Here is a 13287-nt window from a genome sequence, read left to right on the forward strand (position 1 = left end):
CCCTGGCGGCCGCGGGGCCGTGCCGGTGCCGGTGCCGGTGCCGGGGGCGGGGCAGTACCGGGGGCGGGGCCGGGGCCGGGGCGGGGCCGGGCGGCAGCGGACGCGGACGCGGCCATGTCGTTCTGCTCCTTTTTCGGGGGCGAGGTGTTCAAGGACCACTTCGAACCGGGTGAGCGGGGCCGGGTGGTGGTGGTGGGGAGGAACCCCGTGTAGGGGTGGATGGCGGATTCCGGTCCCCGGAGCCCTGCTTGTTGCCGGCTCCCTGGGACCGGCGGCTGTCCGTGGTGGCTCGAGTCCAGCGCACGTGAGAGTCCCGTGGTGGATGACGTGGCCGCGGGGTGGATGGGGACAAGCGGGGATCCCCGTGGCTTGACCCCCTCGTGCTCCCCAGGTGTGTACGTGTGCGCGCAGTGCGGCTACGAGCTGTTCTCCAGCCGCTCCAAGTACGAGCACTCGTCCCCGTGGCCGGCCTTCACCGAGACCATCCACGAGGACAGCGTGGCCAAGCGCAAGGATCGTCCGGGGGCCTTGAAGGTGACGCCAGCTTCCCCAAACCCCAAATCCTCTCGTCTTTTTTCACTTGTTTCCTGACCCCCCTCTTTACATCTCCAGGTGTCCTGCGGCAGGTGCGGCAATGGGCTGGGCCACGAGTTCCTCAATGATGGCCCCAAGCGGGGGCAGTCCCGGTTCTGAATATTCAGCAGCTCGCTGAAATTCATCCCTAAAGGTGAGGGATGAGGGTTGGTGGCTGCCTCTGTCTGTGCTGTTATTTTGGGGGGTGCTGCTGAAACCTGACCATGCTGCAAGGAGATGTGCTGCTCCCAGTCCTAAACAGACCCCTGACATCTCCTAACATGGTGACCTTGCTCAGTTAATTGCAGAGTGATGGAGGTGGCTGCAAGTCCCTGTGTTTCAAAGGAACCTTGGTGCTGCAGAGCAGGGCAGGAGGCTGCTGGAGATCGGGGCTTTGCTGGCTCCTTCCCAGCAGCAGTCACGTGCAGGTGTGGGTATTGCCTCTGCTTTGTGTGTAGGGAGGAAGTCTGCAGGGAGGACAGTATGGTTCCTGTATGGTTGCTGTGCTTCTTGTTTCCCTCGTGTCAAAAAAAAATAAAAGAAAAAAAAAAGATTTTGGTGGCTGCATCTGCATTCAGGGCAGCACCTAGCCATGCCATGCTGTTCTGGGTATCAGACTGTGATGCTGTGCTTGGCAGAGTAACTGCATGAAGTGGGCTGGGGGCTCTGGAGCAAGGAACTGATTTCTTTCTTCCTCTTTTTTTAGGCAAACCAGACAAAGACCCCAAGGAGAAGTAAGCGAGCTGCTCTGCGTGGCCAGTGCGAGGGGCCATGCTCACAGCCAGGTGTACTGGGAGCAGGGACTGTGACACAGCTTCCAGTTTCCCTGCCTGCTTCCCTTCTCCAAGTCGCCTGGGTGCTGGGAGGGAGCTGGGGGTGGGGAGAGGGGCTGCTGAGTTGCACGTGCTGGCAGGGCTTGTTTGGCACAAACTGTGCTGAAGGCTGCGGCTCTTTGTTTCACCTGCCCTTTCCTCCTCCCCAACCATCCTTCCTCCCAAACACCCCTTGCTCTGCCCGTGGCAAGCAGTGTGTGCCAGGACTGTCACCGTCATGGCCAACAAGGGCAGGCCGTGACCACTGCCACCCGGAGCTGCTCCGCTGCCATCTCCTGCTGGATTAGCTGGGATCAGAATCTGGGTTAATCTCTGGTGCTATTCTGGGCTGGGATCATGGTATGAATTGTCCTCTGTAAATCCTCCTGGGATGTGGGGGCAGTGATGTTTTATGATCCTGCTGGATGGCAGCCAGGCGTTTCGCCCTTTGCCCATCTCGCACATAGCAGAGGCGGTTCTGGATTCACTGTGATCTTGGGGTTTGGTTCTGGCCTCCCAACGTGTGAGTCACTGTGCTGTAACCCCGATAATGTTAATGGTTCCCCCTGCTGCAGGGAGGCCAGAACCAGCCTGCTGCCTGCACCTTGCACTACTGAGGCTTTGCAAATCATGTTTGCGCTCAAAAGGGCTCTGGCACTGAATTCTTCTTAATTTGGGGCCTGATTCGTGGCCTTCCCTCACCATCCTACTTTCTTTACTGCCCAGAAACCAAATCCTCCTCTTTGACATCAGTACAGAAGGATTTTTGAGCACAGCAACCCTTTGTCTGACCTTTGGGTCTGGCATTGCATCTCTGGTCAATGCATGATACGGTTCAGCTGCACTCAGGGCACTTCAGAGTCTTTTCTCTGCATTCATTTCAAACTCTTTTGGCACCAAGAAGTGCACTGTGCCAGCTTGTCACTGCTGGCCTGGTACCTCCAAATACTGAAAATAAACCACTGAATCACTGTATCAGAGAAATAGCTTTTTTCTTTTCTTTCTTCTGAAAAGCACTTCTGCTGGCAGTTCAGTGCTGGGAGGTCCACCCTGGGCCAGCTCTCAGTGGGTTTCATTGGTGGCTGAAGCACAGCAAGGCTCTGCAGGAGCAGGACATGCAAAGCATTGCCATGTGCATCTGTTCTGCATTCCCAATGTCCTGGCCAGCAGCCTGGCAGCAGATTTCCTCTATGTCTCTGGATCTCCAGACCTGAGATGTGAGGGGCAGGCACGGTGCAGCGTGGCACCCAGCACTGGGGCTCTGCAACCTGAATGGTCTGGAGTTGGTGGGAGCTTCATCATTTTTACCCTGGCTTTTGCTGTCTGTAAAGGGAGATGCTGATGTTTTAGAGGTCTTTGGGCTTTGCTGGGGTCACGGTTTAATTGAGAAGGTTTTCTTGTTCTTTAAATTTGTCTTAGCTCAACTGCAGCTGGGCTTAGGTTGTTTCACAGTGTGTTCTCGATGAGCTCTCCAGCTCATGGTTGGGGCTGGTTCTGCCCCACGGTGATACCTCTGGCCCCAGCTGTTCCGGGGCGGGTTCAGCCTCTGATGGCTCTGTTACAATGACTGCTAATCAGCTTCCAGCTGATTGATCCCCTGATCCGCTGCTTCACCTCTGACCTGGTGACCTCAGTCGAGATCCAGAGGCTGAAGGGGAGATTGTCCACATCCTCATCTTCGTCCCCATCCTCATCCCCTGCTCTTCCCTCCCCTACCAGTTGGATTTGGGGTATCCGAGCTCGGCGTTGCGTGGACATCGGGGACGCCCATCTGAGCCCCCGGTGCCTCCTGCAGTGCGCGGCCGCAGACACAGGAGGGTGCCAGCGCGTTCCCAGCCCCGCACAACGCTGCAGCTCCCGCGGGTCCTCAGCCGTCCTCTGCAAAGGGACTGCGGCCCCGAGGAGCGGCTTTTCCCCCTTGATTTTCCCAGTGGGAAAAGCACCCCGAGCCGAGATGCTGCAGCGGGGCTGAGCTGCTCTCCCGAGGTTCCTTCGGAGCCGCTGATGCTCGCGGAGGTTGGGGCAGTGCTGGAGCAGGCGGTGCTGAGAAGGATGCGGCCCCTGTGCCCCCCCAGCACCTCTGCCCCCCTCCCCTCCATCCTCCCTCGCCATTAATCCTCATTTTATTATTACACTAATGACAATTGTGCCTTAATGAGAAGGTTTTGCTTAGTTGGGCAAAAGAGGCCCCAGATTGGCGACGTGGGTTTAATGACATCAAGGGCTCCGAAGGCAGAAATTGAATTACGTTAGCAGGCCTACGTAAACTTCCCTGATTGTTTAAAAGATCATTAATTTCCTGCCCCGTAGCCTCCGGCTGACCTCAATTTTTAATTTTTTATTATTATTTTTTAATTCATTTGCATGGCACGGGGTGGAGCTGCCTCTCTGACCTTCCTTGGCACGGCTCCAGCAGTGGAAAGGTGAACGGCCAGAGCACGGTGAGCCTCAGGTTAATTCTCCTAATAAAGCCAACGAGCCCCATAGAAATTACATTACTCAAGGAAAAAGGGAATGACCTGGAGGCATTAGGAAGCTCTGATTACCGTTATTCCTCCGAGCAAGCCGGCGGGGCGGGGAGCCCTCCACCTGCCAAGGGATTCTTTTACTGTGCATCCTCAGTGTTGTTTCAGTTTGAGTGGAGGGCTCAGAGAGAAGCACACCCATCGATACAGCACATCCACAACAGCTGGAGAGAATTAAGGGCTTATTTCACTCCATTCACCAATAATAATTTGGTCTGTCTCGATGCTGGGCTGCCTACAGCCACTGCTCACTATCACTATCCTATTCTGTGAAGTTTCCCCCATCCCAGGGAACCTTCCCAAGCTGTAATGTGAAGAAATTTGTACTTTGCAGTGCATGTTAATTGGGGAGATAATTACTGGTACCAGTCAGAACGAGTCTGAGCTTGCTGGAAAAATGTTTAGCCCAAGGAAAACTGATTTTTTTTCTTCCCTGAATGCTGAGATCTGACTTTTTAAGGCAATTAGTGAGGGTTTGTTTGTTAATCAGTCATACTTACATGCTTGCTTTGGGGTCTTATCTCTTGCTCCCAAGTGCACATCACTTCTAATCATAATCTGCAGTTCTGATGTGTGAAATACTCGTCCCTGGGATACTGCTGAGCCTAAGGATGATGGAGCTGCATCATCTCACCCCTTCCCGTGCCTTCTCTTGTGCTATTTCCCTGCAGACAACCCAGAGAGCTGGGGGCTCCATCTGCATCCCAAGTTCAACCTGGCCTCTTCAGGTGGCTTTCCCTGCTTGGGTCCCCCAGAACCTGGACTGAAGCACCCCTGGTGCGCGAAAGCGAGAACATGGTGGGTACCCCATGGCCCAGCATGTAGCTGCCCAAAACCAGATGACCTTTAAGATCCCTTCCAACCCAACCATTCCATGATTCTATGATCCTTAAGATTCCTCCTGGCCCAACCTTTCCATGGTTTGATGATCTTTAAGGTTCCTCCCAACCAAAGCCATTCTATGATTCTGTGAAAGGTGCTGGGGGTGCACTGGCACTGTGGCAGCACTGCAGGGTGCATTGGTTATCCACAGCTCTGGGGACTGTGGGGACACTGCAGACATGGCAGAACAGCAGTGCTGGTGTCCCCTGAGCCACGTGGTGCTTTTAGGTGCTGCACTGCACTGTCTGCAGTAATGATTTGTTGCTTGTAAAACCACCGTGATTAACTACAGTTTAGCCTCCTAGTTTCATGTCTTATCATGTTTCATCTCTCACAAAAGACATTTACAGTCTATTTTCGACTTCAAAGCAAATGCTTCTTGCATGAGCATTAAGGAAGGCAAATATTTAAGCAGAACCTGTATGGTATTAGCATCTCTTCATGTTCCCTGCTGAGTGAGGATTGATGGCTGCCCGAAGAGGCAGCTTTTTCCTATTGTTTTATGCACCAGTGATTAATACTTCATGTTCCCACTGTTATATATTTGCTGGCTGGCACTGGCCAACCCTGACAGTGCTTTCTTCATGTCTTACATGTCTAGCTCATATGCAGTGCGATATAGGAAGTGTGACTCTTGGCAAAGCCCCGTGGTCTTATTGAAGCCTCCTGTGTGAGTTTTCCTAGTTGTGTTCATCTTGATGGCATAAGGGCCTATGGCATGTCTCCCTTCCCCTGGATATCACTGTCCTGTCACTGTGTTTTGCTCTACACCTGTCCTTTTTTTCATCTTTCAGGGTCTCACTGTAGGATGGGGACAGCAGCTTCCCTCCCTTAGGGAAAGGAAGTGTGTGCCACCTGTTCCTGGTGGGGACACTGGGGATGGCACTGGGGCACAGAGATGGCACTGGGCCATGGTTGCCTGTGCCTGAGCCACTCCAAAAGTTTCATGGTTAACCATGTCAAAGCAGGAGGAAAGTAGCCCAGGACCAAATTCCTCTGCTTTGAACCCGATGACACACTGCCGTGCATTTGTCTGAATGCAAAACATATTAAGCCCAGGAACTGCAAGGGACGGCTCTGCTTATCATCCAGCTTGGAGTTCATCTAATTCAATTAGGATGAACAGTAAATATAGCTCGTTTTAATTTAGATGGAGGGCTTGCTTCGGCTCTACCCTTTAATTTCAGGAGAAGGGAAGCAGTGGGAGGACTGCCAAGAATTTTTTTGCCAAACCCACAGCGGCTCTGGGGCCACCTCCAAGTGGGCACCCTCGTGGGGTTCCTCCGAGCACCGAGACCACAAAGCTGCAGCAGTGTTAGATGCGAAACTGAGACTGGAAACCACTGGGAGGAATCAGTGGTGCAATCTGCTGGGAGAGGATGTGATCAGCTCAGGAAAGAGCTGTGGACACACGTCTTTGGGACTGCGTGGCATCCTTAGGAGATGATTTTACATGCGTGCATCTTTTCTGCATCATTGTCTATCTTTGTTCCCCTCTGTTGTCTCGAAGCAGGGATGGTATTTTATGGTCCTGCTCGTGCCTGCCAGCAGCACGACAGCTCTGCTGGAAATTAACTTCTCTGTGCTTTAAGCATCTCGCAGGCATAAAATCAAAGTGAGGGATCAAACCTGTTAATCTCTGATTAATTTAAGCTGTTAACTCTGTTGGGCCAAGCGCTCGGGCTCTGATGGGGGACCGAGTGCTCAGGGAGTGCTCAGCAATGTCCCTGTCCATCTGTCCATCCATATAGGCACTGCACACTCTGTGCAAAATTTGGGCAAAACTGTTCTTTTGCCACAGACTCATCTGCCTGAATGAGGCAACCCTGGCTGTGGCACTTTCCATCTGCTTGCCTCAGAATATCATGGATCCATGGGATCATCAAGGTTGGAAAAGCCCTCTGAGACCCCCAAGCCCAACTCTTACCCTGTGCCCCCGTGGGCAGTGGTGGTTTCAGGTGGGTTTAGGTGAACACCTCTGTCTGGGTGTAGGTGAAAAGGGTGGTGGTGGGGGGGAATAATAAGAAGCTGCTATTTGCCAATACACGCTGCAGGGCGAGACGGGTCGTGTCTTCAATTACAGCTGCTCACGTGTGTGAGCCGCCAAAATATGCAAGGTATTCGTTTAATTTCTCCATTTGAGGCCAGCACAGTATCTTGATGCTTATCAAAACAGAGCTTTGGATGTATGCTCTGGGGAGGAAACTTACTCCTGCAGACAGCCCGTGTCAAGCTGAGACACCACTTAAATCTTCAAAACGGGGCCCATGCTGAACATGGATGTGCGCTGCTCCTGGTTGGAGCGGATTGCTGTTATCATGCAGGATCTGAGTTTCTCTTCCACGTGGCAGAGGGCTCTGAAAGCTTCCTGACTCCTCTCCTCTGACCAGGGCAGTGCCACGGAGCTGCAGCTCTGAGCTCAGCCTCTGCTGTGCTGTAGGCACGCGTCCCCAATGACACGCAGCCCCACACACAAGGCTGCAGCCCATGGGGAAGGCTCAGTGACTGCAAAGCCATAAAGCAGTCTGTAAAATTAGTGGCTAATTAGCAGTGACCTGGTGCAGGATACCACTGCAGTGTGGCTCCCCGTGCTGAGGCGTTTGTTTGTAGCCCAGAGCTACCATGTGGTAATTGCAAAATTAGGGCAAAACAAGTGATTTCTTGCTACAGATGAGAAGAACTAATAGAAAGGAGATCACCTCCATCAGAGCCCTGGCAGGGCTGAATTCTGGCTCCATCTGCCTCTCGGTTCACAGCTCTGGTCTGCAGGATGGGGCACAGCTTTGCCTTATCCCCAGGCAGGGTGTGCTCTGCCTCTCCAGGGGTTTGCAGAAGGGTCTGGGTGCTCTGCTCCCTGCATGGAGCGCAGTGAGCAGGAATGGAGGATGGGTGGCAGTGGTGATGCACGGTATGGTTCTGTGACACCAAACCCATTATCCCCTGCTGCCTCAGCCCCACAGAGGCTATTCCCTGGTGAAACCAGTTGGATGTTGGTTGGATATTTGTTGCATATTGGTTGGACATTGGTTGTTGGTGGATTTGGAAGGTTAGTGTAGGCAGCCCCAAGCTAGGCAGCTATCAAGGGAAGCTGAACTGAGTGCTGCAAAGCATTTGCCATAGAATCTGAAGAATTTGGAGAGAAACCCCCAAAGAAATTAAGCACAGATGGGTTGTAGGGGAAAAAAAAAAGAAGCACACATTCCTCCACCTCTTCTTGTCCCCTCTGTAGTTCAGAGCTGGCTGTGGGGCCGCGTGGGTTCTGTGGTTAGGGCATTGGCTCCTGTAGCATCCTATCCTTCAGGATCCCATCCCACAGGATCCCAACCTTCAGTTTCTCATCCTGCAGGTTCTTATCTTGCAGGATCCCATTCCACACCCACATATAGTCTCACCCCCAGAACAGCAGCCCTCGGGAGCATCAAAGTGCAGAGGATGCGTGTGACAACCAGGAACCTTTCTTGATCAATTAACAGCACCAGGAGAGGCCCTGGGGCACAGCTGAAGGATGATGCAAGGAGCACCAGCAGCCCCAGCCCCACACCAGCATTTCTGTGCCATAATTGCTAGGATGTGGGGCTTTCTGCTTGGGCTGCATCCGTGTGCTTTGGACAGTTCGAGTACAACATTAAGATTTCTTCTCTTACGGTACACTCAGTGCTGCTGATTGCATTAATGGGTAGAAACGAGGTATAATTGTTCCTTTGTGCAAAATCCATCAGCAGGACGGCAGCAGCTCGAGCTGCGGGCACTCACAATCTGATCCCCAACTGCGGCAGTAAGGAAAGCCGCGGGCTGCCCCCAGCGGGCGGAGCAGGACGGGTCATGCCGTGGGGTGTTTTTCCCCCTCCGAAGGTGCTGTGGATAATTGCTGTTGTGTAGGGCTAATTGTACGGCGGCGCGTTCAATGCGTTCCCATATGCGGAGCGGCGTTAAACGACATCCAGATGAAGCGAGCGCTGGCACGGGGCCGGGCCGGAGGAAGGAGGCGTGCGCACGGATGTGGCCCTCCAGATGCAAGCAATAAGGCCAGCGGATCTTGATTTCATCTGTCGAGTAATTGGGCTGGAAGTCTGTGCATGCTAATGACTCCACATCAAGCGGCTCAGGGCTCAGATGTGACCCATCCTGCTCCCCAGGGAGCACGGGCGGCTGCAGCCCGCGGTGGTCGTGATGAATATCCCCCAGATGTTATCCCATCGGGTGAGTGAGCCCCACATGGATGTTGTTAATAGTACCAAAGATCTGAGGTTAAAAAGGACCGGGGGGCATCCACATGGGCTCCCGTGGGCTGTGGGGAGGGCGAGAGGGGCTGGGGGCAGCCCCACTGCATGGTCCCCACACTGAGGTGCCTGCAGGTCTCACTGAGCCTGGAAGGGTCAGTGTTGCTCCTGCGGGTGCTGTGGGTGGTGCCCCAGGACTTGGGGATCATTGAGGGTCTGCCCATCTGTGACCTCCAAATCTTGTCCATCTCCTGTGTGGGGCATGGAGGGGGCAATCCTGCAGAGCAGCTTTGGAGGTGGGCCCTTCTCCTCCTTACCTGGCCAGGAACCATCCCAATGGCATGTTAGGTTGGATGTCACCACTCTGGGATGTCTTGCTGCAGTACTGAGTGGGATGATGGTGCTGCTCGCTCAGCCCAGGATCATAGGGTTGGTGTCAGAGCAGAACAGAGATCTCACCCAGCTCAGCATCCCTTGTCCAGGATGTGATGCAGCACAAGGACATGCTGTTTCCACTGCTGGGCAGAGCTGTCCCCTCCTGGTGCTGACACAGGCACTCAACCCCTGGCTCAAGGAGCAGGGTGAAGGATGGACATGCCCCCATCATGACGCTAAACCCATCACCAGAATCTCAGATTTTATACATTCATGTTGCTTTCAACCACTGGCAATTCTGCACTGTGGACACCTGGGATGCTCTCCACTTCCTTCCAACATGAGCCCTTCTGATATCCAGCCAAAGCTTTGGGGCCCACCATGGGATGCTGGTGGGTACCATGTACCCACGCGGAATGATGTGGTTCCATCAATCCCATGTTCCCCCAGAGCTGCTCACTCTGAGCAGCTTCAGGTTACCACAGTGTCGGTCCTGGCTCCATCTCTCACAGATGCAGCAGGGGCCAGCTGATCTGCCTGAAAGCTGCTGTCATCAGCCCAGCTCCAGACACAGCCCCTCTCCCTCCAGTGGGGCTGCACTAACCTGCACTGTGGGGTCAAGCAGCACATGAGGTGCGTGTGCTATAGGAACCAGATGCCCACTGTCACCAGGAAAGGAGATCCTCACCAAGAGGCTTTTGTCTCCAAGCTCATCCTTTTCCCAGCTTTTTCCCACCATGTGTGTGCTGGGAGGGGTCCGGGCACCAGGAAGCACGATCTCAGTGCTATTGAAGCGTGCAGATAAGCGCACGCAATCCCCCAGCACCTGCACTTTATTGGTGTGAAGGTATTGCAGCCGGCAGGCAGACCCCACGCCCGCTCCTATTCGGAGTTTTCCAGCCCCCTGCTGAGTGCTGCAGCACGTGCTCTGCAGATGGTGAAAGATGGGAGATCAGCCCTCACCACTGAGCATGGCATGGGGATCTGCAGGGACCGGTGGGGATGGGAGAGCTTTGAGGGACCCTTAGAGTGGGAGAGCTTTGGGGTACCTACAGGGATGGGAGAGCTTTGCTCTTTGCTTCTTATCACCTCAAACCCCTCCCCAGTATGGGTATTTCCCACCCGACTCGTGGCCCATGAGTGCTCCTTCATTGATTTCCATGCTGCAGTTCTGGAGTGCTCGAGGGAGCAGGAGCTTGAGCTCATTGTGTCCACTACCTGATTAGTTACACATTCATTAGCTGTTCTTAATGGGGAAATATTTTGCTGTCGTAGCGGGTTGACAGAGCTGAGCCTGGAGTACACAATGAAAAGGGACAAAGAGAACGTGTTGCCTGCATGCACGGCTTGAACCATTGGTTTGAGGGCAGTGGGCTCAAAGTTGTGTTTCCTACCCAGAGTGGCAGCTGGGTTCTTCTTCTACTGACAAACTCCTGAAGTTGAGGATTTCACCCTTGGAAATCTCCAAATGCTGCTATTCCTCCTCGATGCATTAGAGACTTACTCCAAAACTTCTCTCTGTGTTTTGCTGTGGCTCAGCTCCGCTGCACACACTGCAGTTGTTGATCCCACACCTTCTCCTCTGCTTCACCACTGGAAACGTGGCTGCATTGGAGCCAAACGAAAGCAGCCCCACACCTGAGCCAGGATTTAGCAGCGTGCATGCTGGAGTTTCATAGACTCATAAACGCGTGGTGGGGTGGCATGGAGATGCCCAGCCGTGCTCCAGCCCTCCCCTCTTGCAATGGGTGCCCAGAGCAGCTCCCTTCTGCTGAGTTGAAGGATGCCATCGATTTAGACCTGCAAACAAGCACCACGCAGGATGAATGCCTGTGTCCGTGTCCATCGATGGCTGCTCATTGGGATGCTTCCAAGCACATTAGATATACATCTATCTGGCATGTAATTAACTCTAAATGAGATCAGCAATGAACACATAATGATGGCTCCACTGAGTTATTACGCTCACGAGGAGCAGGTAAGCAGTTGTCGAGATACCACTGGCCAGTCAGTCAACCGTGCACCACACTGGCTGACATAGCAACAACTATGGGGCAAAGGACTGCTAATGAGGGGCAGCTAATGAGGGTGGGGCACCCAGGCTGCAGCCAGCTGCATTCCTGATCATCAGCTCTGGCTGCAGCAATTCTTCCCCTGCAAACACAATTTTTGGTGGCTTCTCCAAGGAGTGACTCTCTCAGCTGGAAATGGCTTTTGTTTGGCTGGGGGCAACCTGGCAGTCCTCTGGTGAACTGCCAACTCCATCCCAATGGGGTTTTACTCTGTATATACAGGATTAAAAAGTCCTATAGAAAAATAAAGAAAATCCTGTAGAAGAATCCTGTGACCAGATGCTGGGTATCAGCAAACCAACAGAAAACGTGCCTTTGTTTTTGTGCCTTCCCACTCCCTGCGTCTTTTTGCTTTCAGGATAATGTGAAGCTGTTGTCACTGCTGAAATTTCACCCAGGAGGGCACCAGTAAGGGCGTAATTGCACTCAGCCTCAAGTTTGCTTTTGCATGGAAGAATGAGAAGGAAAGCAGAGCCAAGGCTGGGAAGTGGGGTGGAGGATGGCACAGTTAATAGCTGGAGTCCCAGGGATGGGGTTTGGGCAGGGACAGGTTGTGTCTGATGCCCTGCAGCTCTGCCTGCTCTAATAAAAATCGCACATTTCACAGATATTATTATTTAAAATTGAAGCTTTAAAAGAAATAAAAATAAAAAATCAGTGGTTTTTGGCTGCTTTATCCCCTTATTGGGATTATTTAAATCAAAAGCAGAGCCAGGGGGCAGGCTCCCTCTGTAAATGCCATGGCCCGGCGCCAGGCGGCTCCGCGCTGCTGCGGGCGGCCCAGGGGCGGCGGGGACCTGGGAATAGGGCCGCCCTGCTGGGACCCATATCCCGCCCCACCGCTGCCGTTTTGGAGAGAGCAACGTGGAGCTGAACCCTGGGCTGTTGCGAGCAGCGAGGGCTTGGGGTGAACCTCCTCCTGCCTGGGGCACACTGCGAGCAGCAGCGTTTGCCTCCTACAAAATGCGCTGTTGTATTTGGGAGCTGTGGGGCTGGAACGCCCCAGCGGTGGCACGGAGCGTGGCACAGGAGGAGGGGCACGGGGCTGTCTGCAGCTCGCACGTATTGCTATAGCTACGGGCAATATTCTGTGTTCAAGTTTTGCAAAACCATATTAAGAAAAATCTCGCCCTGGCGCTGCTGGCTCTCCTCCAGGCTGGAAATTGCATTCCCCAGCTTGAAATTCCTCCCGGAGTTTCAGATGGAGAATGTACAACTTCACTTTCCATCTTGAGCTGCTGTCACACATTTTAATAACAGGGGCTGTGCTACACCCCAGAGGTGGCCGCGTGCCAGCGAACCCGTTGGAGCTGTTGCGGTGAAGGTTTGGATGGTGGTGAAGGCAATGAGAGAATGGAGGAGCTCCAGCCCTGCTCCTGACTCCATGCAGCCCTTCCCAAGCCTCACATGAGGATGAGGATGGAGCCCACAGGTTAATTTTCAGTGCCCATGGTGATGGGCTCGCTGTGTCTCCTTCAACTCCATTGGAAACTCCAGCTCTTGGATTGGATCCATTTGCTGCACCGCAGCGCCTGCAGTCCTGGTTACGAAGAATCACAACGCGTTCCTCCTCCTCCCTCATGCTCAGATCCATCCAAGCAGTGAGGGCCTGGCCCCAGCAAGCTCTGAGCTCAGGATAAGCCATCCTGGGTTTCCAAGGTCCTGCATCCCAAGGCACCAGGACCCACATCCCTGCACACAGGTTTGGCCTTCGCCTCCCCGCTCCTCCCCTGGCTGCGGGTGCTGGCTTGCTCCTCTCCAAACCTCCTTTCATGGTTTGCTCTTTGAACCCAAGGAGCTGTGCCGTATTTGTAAAACACACCGCCGT

General features: G+C 53.6%; 1 protein-coding gene across 1 annotated transcript; it reads left to right on the forward strand.

The window, feature by feature from the left end:
* The first annotated feature begins 84 nt into the window (after positions 1-84).
* MSRB1 (methionine sulfoxide reductase B1) lies at positions 85-1603 on the forward strand. Its single transcript, XM_065733044.1, has 4 exons — positions 85-169; positions 392-534; positions 613-727; positions 1289-1603. The coding sequence occupies exons 1-4, from the start codon at positions 115-117 to the stop codon at positions 1309-1311; spliced, it is 336 nt and encodes a 111-aa protein (XP_065589116.1). The 5' UTR covers positions 85-114; the 3' UTR covers positions 1312-1603.
* Positions 1604-13287: the final 11684 nt, after the last annotated feature.

The sequence above is a fragment of the Cyrtonyx montezumae genome, unplaced genomic scaffold (genome assembly GCF_038088225.1).
Source record: "Cyrtonyx montezumae isolate F1298 unplaced genomic scaffold, pur_monq_1.0 scaffold_16, whole genome shotgun sequence".
Taxonomy (NCBI): domain Eukaryota; kingdom Metazoa; phylum Chordata; class Aves; order Galliformes; family Odontophoridae; genus Cyrtonyx; species Cyrtonyx montezumae.